Source organism: Harpegnathos saltator, unplaced genomic scaffold, assembly GCF_003227715.2.
Source record: "Harpegnathos saltator strain DR-91 unplaced genomic scaffold, Hsal_v8.6 scaffold51, whole genome shotgun sequence".
In the NCBI taxonomy this organism is placed as follows: domain Eukaryota; kingdom Metazoa; phylum Arthropoda; class Insecta; order Hymenoptera; family Formicidae; genus Harpegnathos; species Harpegnathos saltator.
Genome location: NW_020230327.1, coordinates 1,744,953 through 1,765,067, shown reverse-complemented (window position 1 = coordinate 1,765,067; position 20,115 = coordinate 1,744,953). Strand labels below are relative to the sequence as shown.

The window sequence follows — 20,115 nt, the reverse complement described above, 5'->3', positions numbered from 1 at the left end:
AGTGAAAGAATGAAAAAGTGAAAAAAGAGCGAGAAATTATAAAAGTTATAAAAAGATTGTAGGTAGAAAATTAAAAAAAAATAGCATTTGTAATGTCAAACGGACCCTGCTTATAGATATGTATATAGAAACCAATTTAGCTTTTGATTCGGACTGTACTAGATAAAGACACAGTGCTATTTTAGAGACCCAGTGACGCTCTCTCTCTCTCTCTCTTTCTCTATTCGCGCCTCAGGCCTAGCGCTCGTTCCAGTTAGCATATATTTCAGTGTACAAGCTATATATTTTCGGTACCGGGCTGCGTTCGGAAACGTCTCTCGGATGCATCTGCTGCGTTGGTGTGAGAGAGACATATGGGCCCTGACTCGCGAAAATTTGAGAAAAATATCATATACGATATTTCATCAATGGGGCGATTTAACTAGCTGAAAACTATGATATTTAGTGATATTCGTGAAACATCGTATGCAAAATTTTTCAAGAATACGGGCTATGGTCTGTTCTTTTTAGCTGCACTGCGGAACTAGTGCAATAAGTTAGAATGAGACAACTATATTTTTTCTTACTTTAATTTATTGCACCAGTTCGGTAGTGCAGCTAAAAAGAACAAACCAATAAAAATGAGATAAAGAAAGAGAGAGAGAGTATCCGAGTGACGTTTTCGAACGCAGCCCTGGTAGTAAATATCGGAAAGCCTGGAAATATCAGATTACGGATTGGGATTGAGTATTGGATTGAAATTTAACCAATCAGGACTAAATTTACTATATTTGAGATTATTTTTTCTTCCAGTTGGTCAAATTTCAATCCAATCTCAACCCCAAATCATAATCTAATACGGGCTGAACGTAGCCTTGATGTAGTCAAACATAATCCAAAAGTAACACATAATTTTTAGTTCTTTTTATATTTTGGATTTATGCTATAAATTAAATACTATTATATATTAAGGCTTATATATATGTATATGTTTATACTGTATATGGTTTTATTAATATAATAATATGTTCATTGACTTCCTTTGTAGGTCGTTAGCTATGGATGACAAAAACATGTTGCTATTTCTCAGTACAATGTAAATAGCTAGCCTAGCATTGGCCGCGTTCAGCAGACAAAGCTGCTTATTAAGCGCCTAGTGATTATTAACTATGATTGGAGTACTCTTTTAGATCTTTAACGAATCCAAGGGAATGAACCAATCAGGAACAATAATCACTAAGCGCTTAGTAAGCAGCTATTTCTACTGAACGCGGCCATTGGCTGCATTCAGCAGAATTCAGCGCTTTGTAAACGGTTTAGTGATACATTACAACAGTTTGGATGTTCTGCTGAACGCTCTTTGTACTTGTCAGAGTGATACATATACAGTGTCTACCAAAAGTTCCGGGCCACTTAAATAATTTTTGAATAGTTTGAAATGTAGGATTGAAATTTATAGGGATACAATGGGATCACAAAGTCTATTATTTAACCACAAAAACACCCACCTTCACACTCCTGGGGGAGGGGGAGCTAAAAAATCTTAAATGACATGTGGGATTGAATGAGGGCTCCATAAACATATAATATATAGACTGCGCATTCGCAACGTTTCCTTTGTTTGCACATGTTCAATATTAGAAAAAGGTAGCATGCTTTCCTGGAGCAGTCTGTCTCTTTCTAACGATGCGTGGTGAGGTATTTGGTCCCTCCGCCTGTTTAGAGTGGAGTGTTATGTCTCCGATTCTTCTTTTCGTGAAACAAAGCGTATGTAAACAAGACGATTGACATTAAAGATTATAAAACGTATTTATTCATAATAGTATAATCATAACACAAAAAGTATAATCGTAACACAATGAGTCTATATTGTTGTGTATGCCGCAGGAATGCATATAAAAGTGACAAACAGATTATTTTCCACCGGTATGTAATTATACCCATCGTCATATGTCCATATTCATCATTTTTCCATACAAAATCGTCATTTTTCCATATGCGTCATTTTTCCATATTTATATCAGACGTATTTTCTTCTCTTTGCCACAATTCCCCTTTCTCTATATTCTCCTACTTCTGTTTCCCCTGTCACGGAAGACTGCTTTACCCTTACCACGCATCGTTAGAAAGCGATAGATTGCTCAACGAAAGCATGTTGTCTCTTTCGAATATAGAACGCCCCCTCCGCTGAACGCGCGGTTTATTTATTATACGTCTATGGAGGGCTCGTTCGAAAGGGCTTTGCGAGACGAAAACAATGTGAGGTCGCCGAGGTCTCTACAATTTTTTTTGCAGAGTTATGATCATTTGAACATTTCTATTGAGATTTTGCGATAGCGAGGGCCCTCGGCGACAACAGAAAAAAGATAAGGCTTCACGCGGGCACGTGCGTTCCTGAGTTTGTGTATGTGTGAGGGGGAGGGTCCTTATCTTTGTTGACATACACACACACATACATTCAGGAATGCGCGTGCCCGTGTGAAGCCTTATCTTTCTTCTGTTGTCGCCGTGGGCCCTCGCTATCGCAAAATCTCAATAGAAATGTTCAAATGATCATAACTCTGCGAAAAAAAAATCGTAGAGACCTCGGCGACTTTGCGTTGTTTTCGTCTCGGAAAGCCCTTTCGAACGAGCCCTCACTCAACCCCATATACCATTTAAGATTTTTTGGTTTCCCCTCCTCCAGGGGTGTGGAGGTGGGTGTTTTTGTGGTTAAATAATAGACTTTGTGATCCCATTGTATCCCTATAAATTTCAATCCTACATTTCAAACCATTCAAAAATTATTTAGATGGCCCAGAACTTTTGATAGGCACTGTATATATATTTGTAAACATCGAATTAACCTTTCATTACTTGCTGTAAAATAGTTCTACATGCATTTTTATTATTCAGCTGTTATATTTTATACACTTATTACATTAAAAAAGATCTATATAAAATTTGAAACGTTTCTTCTTATTTTTGCTGTGTGGCTTTATTCTAACCTATACATTATCTATAATTTGCATTAATATATTTTGATGTGAGTATAATTATATATTTCATTATTAAATTATTTATACATATCTTTTTCTAATTGCTCATGCACTTCTATAGAATCTACATTATATATAACGTCTTTATATGTGTATTACGCTTCACATAAATTGGGAGCATCCATCTTGCTCAACATGTTGTGCTTAGATTCAGCTTACTTTTAGTTCGCTGAAAAACATGGCGACCGCTGAGTGAACATGTTGAACCGCTGAGTCTGTTTAATACCGTTGAGAAGAAAATCATAAAACGGTTTTGCAACTGTTCTGCTGAACGCAGCCATTGTATACCGCATGGAAAGCAAAAAAATCGTTCATATATTCTTCTTCTTCTCTGTCCTCCCAAGGGGAGTCCCACTGAATTGCAATGATCAAACATTGTATGATACAGGGTGTCTCATTTTAATGTCTCACCCCAAATAACTCTTCAGTATTGAAGTTTCAAGGACAATGATTTGAATAAAAGTTGTAGGGATTTAAGTGAGCTACCTTATAATGACCTTGACCTCTATTTTCAAGGTCATTTGAAGGCTAACTTGCATTTTTTAAGTGGGAACCCTTATTTTTTATTACACTGTTTTTTTCTATTAGTTAATTTGAACAACTTTTGTCTAAAATATTTTTTTATTTGTCTAGTATTTTTTGAGATATTTGAGGAAAACTTGATAACTTTTTCAATATTTAACTTACGATATCTCGCTAATTATTTGTCGGAAGAGAAAGTGGTACTAGACTTTCTTGCTTTATTTAGTTTCAAGAATATATTGTTACAATAGCGCCCTGATTTTTGTTAATTTGATCATTTTGAAATTTCCAAAAATCAGTAAGTTAACAAAAGTCAAGGCGCTATTGTAACAAGATATTCTTGAGACTAAATAAAGTAAGAAAGTCTAGTACCACTTTTTCTTCCGACAAATAATTAGCGAGATATCGTAAGTTAAATATTGAAAAAGTTATCAAGTTTTCCTCAAATATCTCAAAAAATATTAGACAAATAAAAAAATATTTTAGACAAAAATTGTTCAAATTAACTAGTAGAAAAAGATAGTATAATAAAAAAATAAAGGTGCCCATTTAAAAAACGCAAGTTGACCTTCAAATGACCTTGAAAATAGAGGTCAAGGTCAAAGTTAAGGTCATCATAAGGTAACTCACTTAAACCCCTACAATTTTTATTGAAATAATTTTCCTTGAAACTTTAATACTGAAGAGTTATTTGGGGTGGGACATTAAAATGAGACATCCTGTATAAATAGAATTCAATTGTTAGTTCTTCTTTTATAAAATTCGATTTGTACATACATGTACAAATACGCACCATACAATTCATAAATTTAACTTTAACAATCCGAACGCTGTGATTGGTTGACAACAGGCAATAGAAATAAAATTTCCAACGTGACGAAAATTCTGTGTCTATTACCTGTGCCATGGTTCATTCTGCATTGATGCATGAGGTCTATTCTTTATAGCTGCACTGCTGAACTAGTGCAATAAGTTAGAGTAAGAAAAAATAGTTTTCTCACTTTAACTTATTGCCCTAGTTCCGCAGTGCAGCTAAAGAGAACCAAAGGTTGCGCATGTGCAGTTCATTTTTAGCAATATTAACATCAAAGATGCCGACCAAGGTCCGTAAATAGAGGAACAGAACAAGGTTCCTCATCCATTTCACACGGTTTGGCTCGAAAATGGCGGCGACTGTGGTTCAACTGATTAATCACATACCGTCATGTCAAAAATTATTTTCGTGTTTCGCAATTTCTTGTACTACAGCCGGTATTGCAATTATTTTTCTTCTGAAAATTCTCGCTGGTATTTTGGAATGTGTTTAAACTATGTTTTCATTACTTTTGATTACATCTTAAACTATGTTTTGATTACCCTGTTCACTCACACAACTAAACCATAAGGGCAAGAGCACAGGCTTTTACATAACACATAATATATAACGCATAAGAGAATAAACCAATTAGTTTTCTTCATTTCCCTCCTCAGGACAGAAATAAAGAACTCTGATTGGTTGATTCTCTTATACGTTGTGTATTATGCGTTATGCAGAAGTCTGTGTTCTGGCCCTAATACTATACGTACAGTCGCGGACATAATAATGAGTGCCCGTTTTTTTGCAACTTTCGGAACGCATCCCGACTCGAGAAGAATGAAAATCACTGTTCCGCCTACGGAGCACGCCTGCGCAGTGACTCACAACGAAAGGCGAGAAATGAAATATACGGTGGGACATATTATAATAATACAGACTCAGATAAAATGAATACTCCAGCATTAAATGGAAATGAGGGAACACAGGACAGACAAGAATCATCCGATGTAAGTCTTATACTCCGGACATCCGAAAAAGGTAGAGATAAATAAACATGTTTATGTTTTTAAAACAATACGAACTTAATTAAGAGAATTAAGCTGCATTACGATAGTTACGATTCTGTTATACATTTATATATAATTTATTGTTGTCAACAACAGCCATCTTCTATAGCAGAAGCAATGATATTAGATACAGAAACAGCTGTTATAGCGAATTTTGAATTTTTAGGACATACAGACATGGACATGGAAGAGGAAGAAGGAGATGGAGAGGATGAAATTTATGATGCAAATACAGATACCAAACCAAATAAAGTAACGTTTACTATCATCTTGCGTTTTAATAATATTGTTCACGCTATTTGTTAACATAATTTCTTATTTTTCAGGCATAAATAATAAATCACATATAAATATATAACAGAATCGTAGCTATCGTAATGCAGCTTAATTCTCTTAATTAAGTTCGTATTGTTTTAAAAACATAAACATGTTTATTTATCTCTATCTTTTTCGGATGTCCCCCGGAATATAAGACTTACATCGGATGATTTTTGTCTGTTCTATGTTCCCTTATTTCCATTTAATGCTGGAGTATTCATTTCATCTGAATCTGTATTATTATAATATGTCCCACCGCGTATATTTCATTTCTCGCCTTTCTTTGTGAGTTACTGCGCAGGCGTGCTCCGCAGGCGGAGCAATGACTCTCATTTTTCTCGAGTCGGGATGCGTTCCGAAAGTTGCAAAAAAACGGGCACTCATTATTATGTTCGCGACATAGTTGGTCTGTTCTTTTCAGCTGCATTGCGGAACTAGTGCAATAAGTTAGAATGAGACAACTATATCTTTTCTCACTTTAACTTATTACACCAGTTCAGTAGTGCAGCTAAAAAGAACAGACCAAGTATCACGTACACCAACATAGATTCTCTAGCTCGAAAATAGCGGCTGTGAGAAGACCATAGATATAGTATATCTAGACTGCGCGTTCTCCCAAATTTCAAAAATGGAGGTATAACTCTCGTAGAAAAGGAAGCATTCTGTTTTTACTGTTCGTTCTTTCTCGCACAATCCCGATGGAAGGGGAATAGGGGCGGTGGTTACTGTACAGCAGTGTACAGCAATTGCCTTCTCTACACCCCTTTCATCGGGACTGTGCGAGAGAGAACGAACAGTAAAAACAGAGTATATCCTTTTCTATGTGAGCTATATCCCCACTCCTCGCACACGCAGTCAAGATATACTATGTTTATGGTGCAGACAGAGAAGCTGTGTTCCAATATTCACTATCAGCACTGAAAACCTATAGTATAGGTATAGTATAGTATATGTGACATAAACTATGTATTTTCAATACTGGCAGTGAATATCGGAACGCAACCAGAGTATCGTTACTGGATATATTTGTGGTCTATTCTTTTTAGCTGCACTACTGAACTGGTGCAATAAGTTAAAATGAGAAAAAATATAGTCTCATTCTAACTTATTGCATTAGTTCCGCAGTACAGTTAAAAAGAACAGACCATTGGTCTGTTCTTTTCTTCTGCACCGCTGCACTAAGTGCAGGCGCAATGAGTTAAAGTGAAACAAATATATACTTGTCTCACTCGAACTCATTGCACTAGTACAATGGTGCAGAGGAAAAGAACAGATTTACTAGCTGCGTTCCAGTATTCACTGCTAATGTGAAGATATATAGTTTATGTCACATATACTATAGAGTTTCAGTGCTGGCAGTGAATATCGGAACGCACCTATTGTGACCGTACCCTGAGTACCGATTTCCGTCGAAATTGGCTGCGTTCAGGAAATAAAATACTCAGTAAGCAATTAATGATTATTGTTTTTTACTGTTAAATCCTTACATTTAGACCAAAAACGTTGACGAATTACTCAATTGTGCTCCGTTGTGTTTTCTGAACATAGCCATTGGTTCTTGCAGCTGCAGATCTGTCCAATGAGATGGTCCTATGTGTTAGCGCGCGCAACTTTTGCTGACGTCTAAATTTAAAATTGTGAGGAGGGAGCAACATGCTTGCCACTTCCGTCACTTCTTATTCTTGAGGCTCGTGGATCCCATGGATCATTGTGTGCAGTGAACGCAAATAAATTTCGACATTTTTACCCATGTATCTTGAAGTATTCTCGCGAGCTTGCTTTTTGTAAGAATCACTGTCTCATTTGTCTAAAATCATCGAATTTTGAAGTATTTTCTAAGAAAATAGAAATATTTCTTATTGGCCGTTATAACGAATTTTTCGGTTGAGTTTAAGTCGGTCATTGTCTTTGTTCGTAACAAAACTGCATAAATTGTGTATCGCGTTATTTTTTATAGAACTACCTCTGCTTCTGTGTTATTTCCTGTTACTTATAATGAAGAATTGCTTGACTACTTTCTCAAACTATATTCAAAAATATCGGATTTCCAGGTCATCGAGTGTCCCACACTGTTTACTTCTGTAGAAGACGCATGGTATTTATGTTCGATTCGTTCGTTTACTAATTGCATTGTTCAGAAAGTATTAGAGATTAATCTCTGCGTGGGAAAATAAGTCGAACTTATTGCGTTTTTCCTTTCTGTACGTTGCAAATATATAGGGAGTACATTAACAAAAAATCGATATGGCGAGTTTCGACGGTATGGAAGAAATAGGCTCAGAACAAGTACCGATTTTCGATAGGTGAGAACAAAGCAACATATGAGTCGGATAAAAAAGTTTTGTTAACTCCCTCGCAACTTGATTTATCACATGGATTTGTGTTATTCTTATGTATTGATTAATACATTATTTTTGTGTTATTGATGTATTATTTTTATATATTTTTTTATTCTTTTAAATATTAAATATATTTTTATATGTAATTTTATCAACTTGTCAATTGAATTTAATTATTTTAATATATTTGTATAATATGACAAGTTTGTCTTATTATTTTAATATTGTATGCTGTAAATTAACCTTAAATTTAAATGTGTGATTTTACATTGATATAGGATGGATAAAGATTATAGAATATATGTGAATAATTTGCCAGAAGAATTAAATGAGGTATGTATTTTCTAGAAAGATATCCTAATTAATTATTATTTTTAACAAGAGTTTTTGTACTGTTCATATAATATCGTCATATCATTTGCATAGTATGTGTTGTTAGTGATATTAAAAACATAGTATATTGAGATTTATGTGGAATATATGTTCATATAGATATTTTATTTAATAACATAAATTATAATATTTAAGGATGCTGTCAGAGATATTTTTAGTTCATATGGTAAAATTACTGGAATATTCTATCGTCCTAATGCTACATGGGCTTATATTACATTTGGGACATATCGTGAGGCTGAACTCACTATAAGAGAGCTTAACAATAAGAAACCATTATATTTAAAAGTAGCTCTTGCAAAAGAAAGATCCGATGTAAAAGAGGAAGTTCAAAGAGTAGATATACCAGAAATTCAAGAAAAACCAAATGTGGAACCATTCATCGTTCACAGTGTGAAACAGTAAGTATTACTGATATTGAATTCTTCTTAACCCTTTGCACTATGATTTAAGTTGCAACACCATATGCCAAAGCTGGTGATAAAGTTATATGTATAATGCTCAGTCTACATAAATCGCAAAATGCAAATCACAGATGCAGAACATTGACCAAAGCATGTAAAAATTGAACCGTATGTTTTGCGAGCCAAACATACAATGAATCTTACCTGTTCTTATATTTAGCCCGATAATGTACCACAAGCCTGACTTGTGTTTTTTATGTTTGGCTCGAATTCCTTACTACATGTTTCACACAATATTGTAGGTGAAGGGGTTAAAGTAATATAATTAACAGGTACAATCAATCATATTAAATTCTATTTTATATACTGTGAATCTTTCAGTATTTTTGCTGATCAAATTGTCAAATTTTTATATTCGATGTATGTTTATTATTATATATAAAATTGAAATATTTAATACACGTTTTATACTTAATATTAAAGTATATATGTATGTATATATGTGTGTACATATATACACAGGTCAATTCACTTAAATTGAGTATCTTAAATTTCTCACTTGTTTTTGATGATGTGAAAAAATGTCTAAGAAAAATGTTGCACTATTCCAAGAGACAACTATAATGACAGGAAAAGTTTTCTTTTTTTCAAAGATTTGAAAGTTAAGATAATATTTTTAATGGAACTACATGTGTGTGTTTTTGTTTGCACACTTATAGTCAACATCAAGAGGATCTATGACAATATGATTTTGAACTAATTTTGAACACGAAAAATTATGTATGTCTGAAGAAAATATAAAAGTCAGATATTTATACTTTTTAACACAAAAATTTATTTAAAAAATATCCTCTAACTAAATTTAAAATAGTATCCTCTAACTTCAACATATTTTTGAATATGATATGTAAGTAATACTTTTATGCTTTCTGTCATTTTTTTTCATGCAAAACTGCATGTGCAACTTGTGCATTATAAACTGGACAACCATAATGTTGATATTAAAGAACAATAGGTAAAAAATACGGATTTTGGCCCATTGAGGGATGAACAAAACATCATTTCTATAGGATTTTGACTTGCTGAACACGATGTTGTTAGTTTTCCTCTAAATCCCAGAAAACATGTTCAAATCCAAGGATTCATCATCCAATAATCGAGTGGCCCAGGACCTTTGCAAAACTTTGAAGCTATTGCAAACTCGTGTATTAGCTAAATTAGCTGAAGACAGTTTAGATTTTCGATTTAGAAATATTTTCGATTTAATAGTTAAAAATGTTCTTTTTATGCAAAATTTGTTAACAAATAATATATACGATGTCACAGATCACCCGTATCACTCGATTGTTTTGGAAACGCGACATTTTAGGGAAAAATGTTTTAGACAAAAGTTGTATAGTTTCAAAGGGGGTATATAACAACTATATCATGTTGTTTAGATGGCGCTATTTTCGAGATATTTACTGATTATTACTTTTTTTAAATAGAAACTTCAATTTTTTTATTATATCATCTTTTTCTACCAATTAATTTTAGCAACTTTTGTCTCAAACGTTTTTTATTTGCCTAATACTTTTTGATTTAAAGAAAACTTGGTAACTTTTTCAATATTTAACTTACAATATTTCGCTAATTATTTATCGGAAGAGAAAATAGTACTTTTTTACTCTATTGGGTCTCGGGAATATATTGTTACAATAGTGCCCTAACTTTTGTTAATTTGATGATTTTGAAATTTCCAAAGGTCGATAAGTTAACAAAAGATACTATGTGACAGTCTATTTCTCTAGCATGACTTGTATTGGTAAATTTATTATTATGAAAACTATAAAAAATTAAAACCAATAAAATGAAAGAAAATATATTACACAGTGTACACAGTTATAGTACACAGTGAGAAACAAATAAAAACGCAAAAATAGGATTCTTTAGAAGTTATTTTTATAATACTATATAATACTACTTTATAATATTATACCAAGTTTTCCAAAAGTAACGGACCTCCTCCCTATCTCAAAATCTATGCATTATGGGGAAAAATGATTCGAACAAAAGTTTTAGAGTTCATAAAGCTCTGTTTTTTTGTGACCTCAAATTTGACCTTGACTTCGACCTTGAAGATCAACTTTTTTAAATGGGGCATTTTTTAAATAGGAACTCTTATTTTTTATTACACTGTTTTTTCTACCAATTAATTTGAACAACTTTTGTCTAAAACATTTTTTTTATTTGTCTAATATTTTTTTGAGATATTTGAGGAAAACTTGATAACTTTTTCAATATTTAACTTATGATATCTCGCTAACTTTGTCGCTAAATTTGTCGGAAGAAAAAGTGGTACTAGACTTTCTTGCTTTATTTAGTTTATATTGTTATACAATAATGTTATACAAGAATATATTGTTATACAATAGCGCCCTGACTTTTGTTAACTTACTGACTTTTGGAAATTTCAAAATCATCAAATTAACAAAAATCAGGGCACTATTGTAACAATATATTCCTGGCGAAGGCTGCCAGGACCGATTTGATATACACCTTCTATAAATTGCTTTATAAAGAAGAAAATGTCGATGTTTTGGAAGAATGTTTTAATATTTATTCTCAAACAGAACGATATCAGGCATTAGAGATAATGACTAAGCGTGAGCGAAAGCAACTTGACTCAGAGGAACGATAATCTGAATGTAAACACACGGAGCCGATGCATCGGCCCGTGGCAGTTCTCGCATACGTATCGCGAGCCGATAGATCGGCCTGCTGGCCAGCCAAAGGGTTAAATAAATATTTATATTGAAAGTCATAAATAACTCACAAATATATCATAAATGCGATGAGCTTATCGATGCGCGTAATAACATTGCACACATCATTTTTGTAACTTCCGTTAAACTGCAATCGACGGAGTGTTAATCTGTGTTCTTTTAATTTTACTCGTCACGAGAAGGAAGGAAAGTCCATAACTTACAAACCGAATGTAAAATTGAAAATAAAACTCTTTAATATTATAGGAATATTACGGAACATGCGCTAAAAAATAGTAGAAACTCAAGATAAATAATCTTTTATCTTCAAGATAAATAGTCTTTACAAAGCAATATAAATTCGTCGGTTTTCTTAAAAGTAAGAATATCTTGTGCTTTTCAAAGTGTGATTAATACTCCAGATAAATAAATTTCGGCAGATTGTTTGCACAGAGACTGAATTCAAGAATAAAAATAGTAGCATAAGTACATGTGTCTTTATATAAGAAACATTGTAATAGCATATAAAAGAAACAATCTGATGCCATGAAAATTGCGGCACATGCCACAATTGTGTGAATAAGAGGACGTAATTAATCAGCAATACAAACAAACTGATATTTTGTTGCAAAGGAATGGAATAATAAATATTTCTTACAACAAGCATATTATAAACTTGTTGCATTGCTTTAATGGTATCATAAAATATACATTGAATGTATGCATGCTATTGCCAACATGTCTATCTGGGACTCTTTCTCGTTTTGATTTTCCGTTTTCCATTTTTATTTTCAAGGTTCAAGGTTTACTTTCCAGTTTAGAAATACTCGCGTAATCAAATATTTTATTATCAAACATCAAAACACTTTAATTATAATTAGTTTTATAAAACTTGATATAATTAACCCTTTGCACTCGGAGCCACCTCGCGCGTTACCAACAGCACGGCAGCACTTTCGTAGGAAAACAGGAATCGCGTCGTATTAAATAATGTAATTTTGAAACCAAGTAATTTATTGTAAATAATTTATTGTAATGATATATAGTTCATATAAATCTTTAGACATTGAAGAAAAAATCAAAATTTTATATCTTATATTTTTTGTGTAGAAACGTCTGAAACAGTCACCAATATGCATTGTAGGTTCCTTGATACATGTACGAAATGTATTCACACTTATCTTATACAAATGCTCGCTTTCTTTCTCGTGTTGAGAAATATACATTAGAGAAATGTTGATACCGCTGTGAATGCACGTTTCACACGTTCTCTTTCTACATAACACCGGTTAATATTTATTTACATATATCTCAGTATATATATCATATTTTGATTTGATTTTTCATGACATTTGAGTGAAAACTTTAAGAAAACATGCATTTTTGAAAAATTTGCGCTCGCATAAGTTTATTATGTATAATCACTGATAGTCTTTATGTCCCCTGAAAGGGGACATCCGAGTGTAAAGGATTAAAAAACATTTCATTTGCTATTAACAAACGCATTAATCCTTGCTGCTTGGCGATTAATTCGTTCATGCGGGACAATATTTCCATCAATTATTGCAATTTGCTGTGCAATCATATGCGTTTGTAAAGAAAAGATGTGTCGTATATCGGCTTCGCAGATGCCTCTCATGACTCTATATTCATCATTAACGAAAGTTATAAAAATGTGCAATGTTATTACGTGCATCGATGAACCTTGCATCAACGTGGTGCTTAACGTAAGTGCCTGCGTCTGACGATGAGTTGTGTCGTCCCTACCTACTTCCTGTACTTGATTCGTAATAAGCGAACTATTTACTTTTATAACTCAAAAACTAAATTTCGGATAATATTCTGCGATAGGAAAAATCGTATTAGAATTCATTCAAGAACATGTCATTTTAAGGATAGCAAGTTGTTTTGAATCACCCTTACACATACACATGCGCGCACACATGTACATATATTTTTTTTATTGCAGTATACCACAGAGTAGTATTGGTCGCGGTTATGCAATTCGCAAATGTTTTGCAATACCAGATGTGGTAGTACCAGGTCATGAAGAAACACAATCTTCTTTACCAATATCTAACGCTTATGAAAGTGATGAGTCTTACATGAATACAAATAGATTATGGACAAGGTTTTTACATTACAATTATAAAGACTTAAGATATGATTATAACATATAAGATATGACAACTCTTTGCATATACTATATTTTACATCTTATTTCAGAGGTGTATTAACAGTCACAGCAGATGGTAAAAGACATGTTTCATTTGGGCGTGGTTACACAATGTATCAGATTCCAGAGCCACATCCTAGACTTGAAGAATACATTACAAAAGTCTATGAATTACGAAAGAACGTACGTCATAATTATAATGGAAAACTAACAAAATGAATGAATAAATGAAAGTTTACTAATCTTTTTCGACTCAAGCGAATAAGTTATTTTAAATATTTCGTAATATTTTAAGATATAATGGAAAACAAAAATTATCCACAAAAAATATCTTGTCGATTCATAACTAGTTTCATTATTATACAGTTAGCAATAACGACCAAATAAAATTATAATAAGAAACGATATTAGAGAAATAGTAAACATTTTTTGAAATTTTATATTATTTACTTCTTGTAGGGAGTGTACGAATATGCGGATGATAAACTTCAGAATAAATTGCAAAGATGCATTGTTTGTTCGGCTAAGACGACGAAACATTGTGAAAAGTGTTACACTTATTATTGTAGTAAAGCGTGTCAAGTAACTCATTGGCCGCGACATCAGGCTGAGTGTGAACGCATACCGTAATTATATATTCTAATTTCAATGTTAATCTTATATATATTATATTATATATATATATATATATATACAAAGGCATATACGAATTTTGCAATGTAATTACTTTTTCCAGTGAAATAAGCAAAATGTGACACGTGTTAAAAGTATCTGTTATTTATTTCAACAGACTTTTTTTCTTTAATGGTAAAATTTGTTATTATGAGGAAACACTTTTCTATAGGGATTTGGTGGAGGAGTCTTCACTAATGCAAAGTGATATAAATGATCCAAAGCAGAACGTCCAAACCAATGGCAAATTTAACGACATAAAATTACGTCGTCCAAATATATCAGTACGAAGTCCAGATTTCAGCGCAAATGTACAACGGATGAATTGTACAGACAAAACTAATGAAGATGCCATGGTTACTGACAAATTTTCTAGTATTCAATTTAACAACGGCAACAATGTATCAAAGGAACAGAAAGTAGAAAAGAAAAAAGAAAGTAGTCAGCCGGCGGTAAATGCAACAAGTGATAGGACGTCGTTAAGTCGTTTTAATAGATATAATTCTTACGAAAATAGTGATCAATCAAGGGAAAACGATCAATCTCCAATGACATCTCAACATATTCGCCAAAATCTTCATATACGTAGTAACAAAAACGATGTTACAGACAAAACCGCTTTTAACGAAGAAACTAATAAAAATTATGATTTAAAAAATAGATGTAACAACAATGTTGACAGAAGTCATCCTCATCAAAGAAATGGATTTCAAAATGACAGGAAAGCATCAAGCTATAACTACAAAGAAACCACCACCAACAAACAGGGACAGAGAGTTTCTGTAAGTATTGACATGACGGATGAAGATTTAGATTTTCGCAAGGATACATACTTATCAAAAACAGATTTTAAAGATGTAGAGATTATTGTACCGTTGGGTAATAATGAATATTGGATATGCAAAATTGAGGATATGAATGCGCGTAACGACTTGACGACCAAGTTACAAGACGTTGCGAAAAATTCCCGTAATGTGCAGCCTACGATCGGCGAGATTTACGCTGTGCTATACAATACTATTTGGCACAGGGCTATGATAGTATCTTTAAATCCTCTGAAAGTTCATTTCATAGATTTTGGAAAGGATGAAACACTAGAAAACAATACTGAAATAAAAAATATAGGAGACCTTGCTAAAGTTCCGAGATTCGCTAGGAAAATTCGTATTCAAAATGCGAGTGCAAAATTTAAGAATCTGCTTCACGGTAATAACATTTTTGTTAAGATGCTATCTATGGATGCGGAGAAGATAATGGCAGTAGAAGCGGAAGAGCGATTGGAAAATTTAGCTGCACGCACAGCTAAAGCTTCATCACAATCGAGCAACATGAGTAATGAGAGAATGCTGCGGAATCAAAAATCAGCACTAAATAGTGGAAAAACTCGATTACGAAATATCTTGGATGGCTTTGCTGATTTGCTAACTCAAAATGCTGTTCCTGAGTTGAAAGTCACGGGTGTAATGCAAATCTTCGAGCACAAGCAAAAGAATATTTACAACGCGACCCTGATTGCAGATTGTTTTACCAACAATATGGAGAGGATTGTACGCAACTTACCAGAAACAATGCTGAAGATGAAGGAAACTGTTTCAAACTATAAGTAAGAATATGTTACAACTATAAGAATATTTTACATTTCTTGTAATATATATTATAATATAATATATATTATAAGAATATATATATTATAATATAATATATATTATAAGAATATATATATTATAATATATGTATTTGTTTATCACGATTTACTATAATTTAATGGAGATTAATTCTTGGCTTGCAAATTTTGAATATTTCAGACCTCAAGTAGGAGATTTGGTTTGCAGTGAAACGGAAAAAGATACATGGTATCGAGGATATATAACGATGTTGTCACCCGAATTGCGTGTAGCAGCGGTGGACGAAGCAAGAATTCTGCCTGTAACCAAAGTTTTACCATATCCCGCAGAGTTTCTAGACATCTGCACTTGTGGAGTAGTCTGTGAAGTGACCAATACTCAATTAAATGTAAATATATTTAAAAGCTTTCTACTAATATAGTATTACTTGCGTACACAAGTTGCTTGTCCTGCAAACTGGACTACGCTTGTGTCTATATTTCACCAGTTGTGCAAAATTATATTTTGATGAACGTTGTGCAACTTTTATTTTCTATTTCAAGGTGGATGATGTATACAACTTCACAGGAGTTATAAGAGAACACGATAAAAAGCAAGGTAGTTTTAAAATAGAAATACAAAAAGATAACGAAATCGTGGAGGTTATAGTAAAGTCCTGGGAGCCTATAATAAAATCGATTCCTGCTTTAGCTGAATTAAGGAACGGATGTAAAGTATGTGATGTCATTTTACAAAAATTGGTTTAATTAAAAACAGATTATTCCAATTGATAAAAACTAATTGTTAATCACGTATTTCATTCAAATTATCTATATTAACACTTTGACGACCGCACATTTTACGAAAAAGTTTGCCCTTACCGTCAGCATATGTCGAAAATTACTGGCTGCCGCCGGCAGCTTTTTATAAGCTTTGGTACAAATTGAAGACATGCTGTTGATATGTTGTTACAAATTCAGACATAATTAGTATTTAGTGAGTAAAAAAGCGTAATTATTTCAATAGCAGATTTGTCATCTTCCCGACTATGATCTCACTTCCATTGTCTCATTCTTCATCACTGTTATCTGATACTTGAACGCTAACATTTGATAAGTTATCAACGTACACCTCGTCGTCTCTTACGAAAAAAACATTCAAATATTGAGTATCTAAACTCAATTATTCGAATTTACTCAAATGTGAGTGTATACACTCAAATTTGAGTATATATACTCACATTTGAGAGTAAATTCGAACAATTGAGTATAGATACTCAATATTTGAGTGTTTTTCTATAAAGGATCACTTTCACGCATTTTTAAAAGTATTTTCTTTAAGTTTATAAATAAAGTTTTTGAATTTTTAAACTAAATTACGTATATGTGAAGTCAACCAATAACTGTTGGCTGAATGAACTCATATATACGTGAATCTGGCCGATAACCGCTGGCTCAGTGAACTCACGTATACGTGAGTTCGGCCGTTGAAGTGTTAAGATGAGTTAAGATCGATTCTATCATTTTCAATGATTGCAATTATTTCAGATATGCCTCACCAGTTACCGAAATCAATACATTATGTTCGCCCACTCTTTAGACGAAAGTGAGATGGAGTACACGAGCAACATTATGCAACATGTTGCGCATTGTTCACAAACAGGTATGTATAAGATAATTGATCGGATGATGCGAACTAACAATGACAAATTATTTCGTCCATTTGATTACAGCACCACCTCTCTCCAAACCTCTAAGTACTGAACAAATGGTGATTGCACCATATTGTGACGGCAACAATTATCGTGCTATGATTACGAAAATACAAGATAATACAGCCACAATAGTTTACGTTGATTTCGGAAACTTCAGAGATATCGACGTGAAGGAACTCCGAGAGATATCGAATGATTTGGGAATGAAACGAAGTTGTTCGGCGAGGATAGTATTGAAGGACGTTCCTCGCGACGTCCCTATGACTACAGATGTCGACACTTATCTGCGCGACTTAGTAGGCAGAGAAGAGCCTTTAGTATGTACGTATGAGGACGGATTATTCAAGAATGGTGTACGTTTGACAACGAGCACCGGAGAAGATGTCAATAATAAGATAAAACAGCTGCTGGTACCGGACTGGAAGCAAGATAATTTTGATGGTAATTATTCAATTGAGAACCACAAGATACTCGGAATATGATGCAATAAATCTTTTATTCGCTTATGTTTATAAATGAGACTCGCAGGACTTGTTACATCAGCTATATAAAAAATCCTGTAGCATGTGAAATAAATTTGTAGAGTAAGAATGAAAAAATAAAGAAAAATAGACGTGTTACTTTCCGAGCATCTTTGTATGCTTCAAATAATCTTGCTGCATGCGCTTCTGAACAATTATAACTTCGTATACGCGATATTTGTACTATTTTACGAAAAATAAAATTTTTCCAATTTCTTCATCCCTTTGTCTGTTACAGATAACACGTGTTACATGCTGAACGATATAGAAATTGCTCCGTTAGGAAAGGTTGGTGATACGGTCGAATTGTTAGTGTTATATGGAAATGGAGACGGATTGGTATACATGATGAGCCCTTCTGATATCGACTTAATAACTCATGTCACCGATGTGATGCCTGAATTGGTAAATATTGTGTTAAGAGATAAAAAAGAAAAATGTAATTACATTATTCGTGTGTTATATACGCGGCATTTTATACACAGATAAAAGAATATTGCGAGAAAGTGGATTATTACATACCCAGACAGCAAGAATTGTGTCTGGCATTGTACGAGGAAGCATGGTATCGTGCGCTGTGTCTCAATCCAAAATTGTCGCACACGACATGCGAAATTTTCTTCATCGATTACGGGAATGTAGAGATAGTAGAACACAAAGACGTAAGGTTGATGCCTAAGGACTTTATTAGGCCAGCAGCAATGGCAAATATCTGCACAGTTGTTAGTAAGTATTCCATGGTTGAGTATTGTTCTGGTTTTCTCTCATGGTGATAACAAAAGCTTCACTGTAAGCAATTGGTAGTTTAGATCAGTATGTATTATATTTTATAAAGTTTCATTACAATTATTTAGAATGTATGCGAGACGTCTTTTCATTCTCTTTGACACTGAGACTTATATAAGTTCTTTGTTACAGATTTAGCACCCGTTGACAGTACTGGTAACTATTCGGCTGCTATTAAACAAAAATTGTCAGAGTTGGTAACGTTAAACACATTCGTAAAGGTCAAAATCGTAGAGTGTGTCGAGAATGGTGAATACAAAATTGAATTGCCGGAAATTCACGCTGCATTAGTCGAGCAAGGTCTCGTACCATCTTTATTTTAAAATTTTATTTTACATATGCTTTCAAATATTTTGGTTATTATAATCTCCGATGTAAACTACGAAACATACTTTTGTTCATAAAATTCGCTCGCAGCAATCTATAATTTGCAACAGATAGAGTTCAACTTGTGATTAATTTTTTTATTTTGCCTTATATAATTATCTGACTTCATCGAAATTTTAAATCTGGGTACAGAAATTGTCTTATTTGTTTTTACATTTTATATTACAAGTAACATCCCCGAAGTGTCGCTCTTTATTCTTGATAACATACTTGGAAGTAATCAAAATTAACAGATGCATATTTTTTTTATTGTCTAATAAATTTATATGTAGTAAAACTACCGAGTTACAAGCCTCATCTCCTTGGATTTTCATAATAATTGAACTATTGAAGATATAAAAACGTTTTTATAGACAAATATGTTATTGATCTTTTCTACCAGCTATACAGGGTGGGAGGTTATAAGTTTACAACCCGAAATGTGAAGGTAGATTGAGTTAAGATAAACATAAAAGTCTCATACCGTTTTGCGATATTCGCAATAATTATCGAGTTATTAATGACAGAAGTCTGAGGAATGGGAGCGCGCCGACATAGATGATTGAAGAAACGTTGCAGCTACTCAGGCCACAGCACGGCCCACTCGACCTAGCAACTGTTGGCGGTGTGCGGCGAGACGTAGGTCCGGCGAGATAAAACAACGAATAGCAGCGCA

At 33.3% G+C, this 20,115-nt stretch overlaps 1 protein-coding gene across 2 annotated transcripts; it reads left to right on the top strand.

Moving 5' to 3' along the window:
* The first annotated feature begins 7,384 nt into the window (after positions 1 to 7,384).
* On the top strand, positions 7,385 to 19,907 carry vret (vreteno). 2 transcript variants are annotated; one of them, XM_025302717.1, is made up of 17 exons: positions 7,385 to 7,504; positions 7,772 to 7,815; positions 7,941 to 8,023; positions 8,338 to 8,392; positions 8,588 to 8,853; positions 13,570 to 13,731; positions 13,827 to 13,959; positions 14,236 to 14,402; positions 14,621 to 15,230; positions 15,675 to 16,051; positions 16,254 to 16,461; positions 16,616 to 16,786; positions 17,600 to 17,714; positions 17,785 to 18,207; positions 18,526 to 18,692; positions 18,773 to 19,013; positions 19,206 to 19,907. In XM_025302717.1, the coding sequence occupies exons 3-17, from the start codon at positions 7,965 to 7,967 to the stop codon at positions 19,394 to 19,396; spliced, it is 3,345 nt and encodes a 1,114-aa protein (XP_025158502.1). In that variant the 5' UTR covers positions 7,385 to 7,504; positions 7,772 to 7,815; positions 7,941 to 7,964; the 3' UTR covers positions 19,397 to 19,907. The 2 variants fall into 2 exon arrangements, with proteins under 2 accessions (XP_025158502.1, XP_025158503.1); XM_025302718.1 differs by lacking the exon at positions 7,385 to 7,504 and having other exon boundaries at positions 7,707 to 7,815.
* The last annotated feature ends 208 nt before the right edge of the window (positions 19,908 to 20,115 follow it).

Excerpts from the sequence above, each read along its gene's own strand:
- vret (XM_025302717.1), top strand. The coding sequence starts at position 7,965 with ATGGCGAGTTTCGACGGTATGGAAGAAATAGGCTCAGAACAAGTACCG. Across the intron at positions 8,854-13,569 it reads ATCGTTCACAGTGTGAAACA|TATACCACAGAGTAGTATTG; the intron begins GTAAGTATTACT and ends TTTTTATTGCAG. Across the intron at positions 13,960-14,235 it reads TCTATGAATTACGAAAGAAC|GGAGTGTACGAATATGCGGA; the intron begins GTACGTCATAAT and ends TACTTCTTGTAG.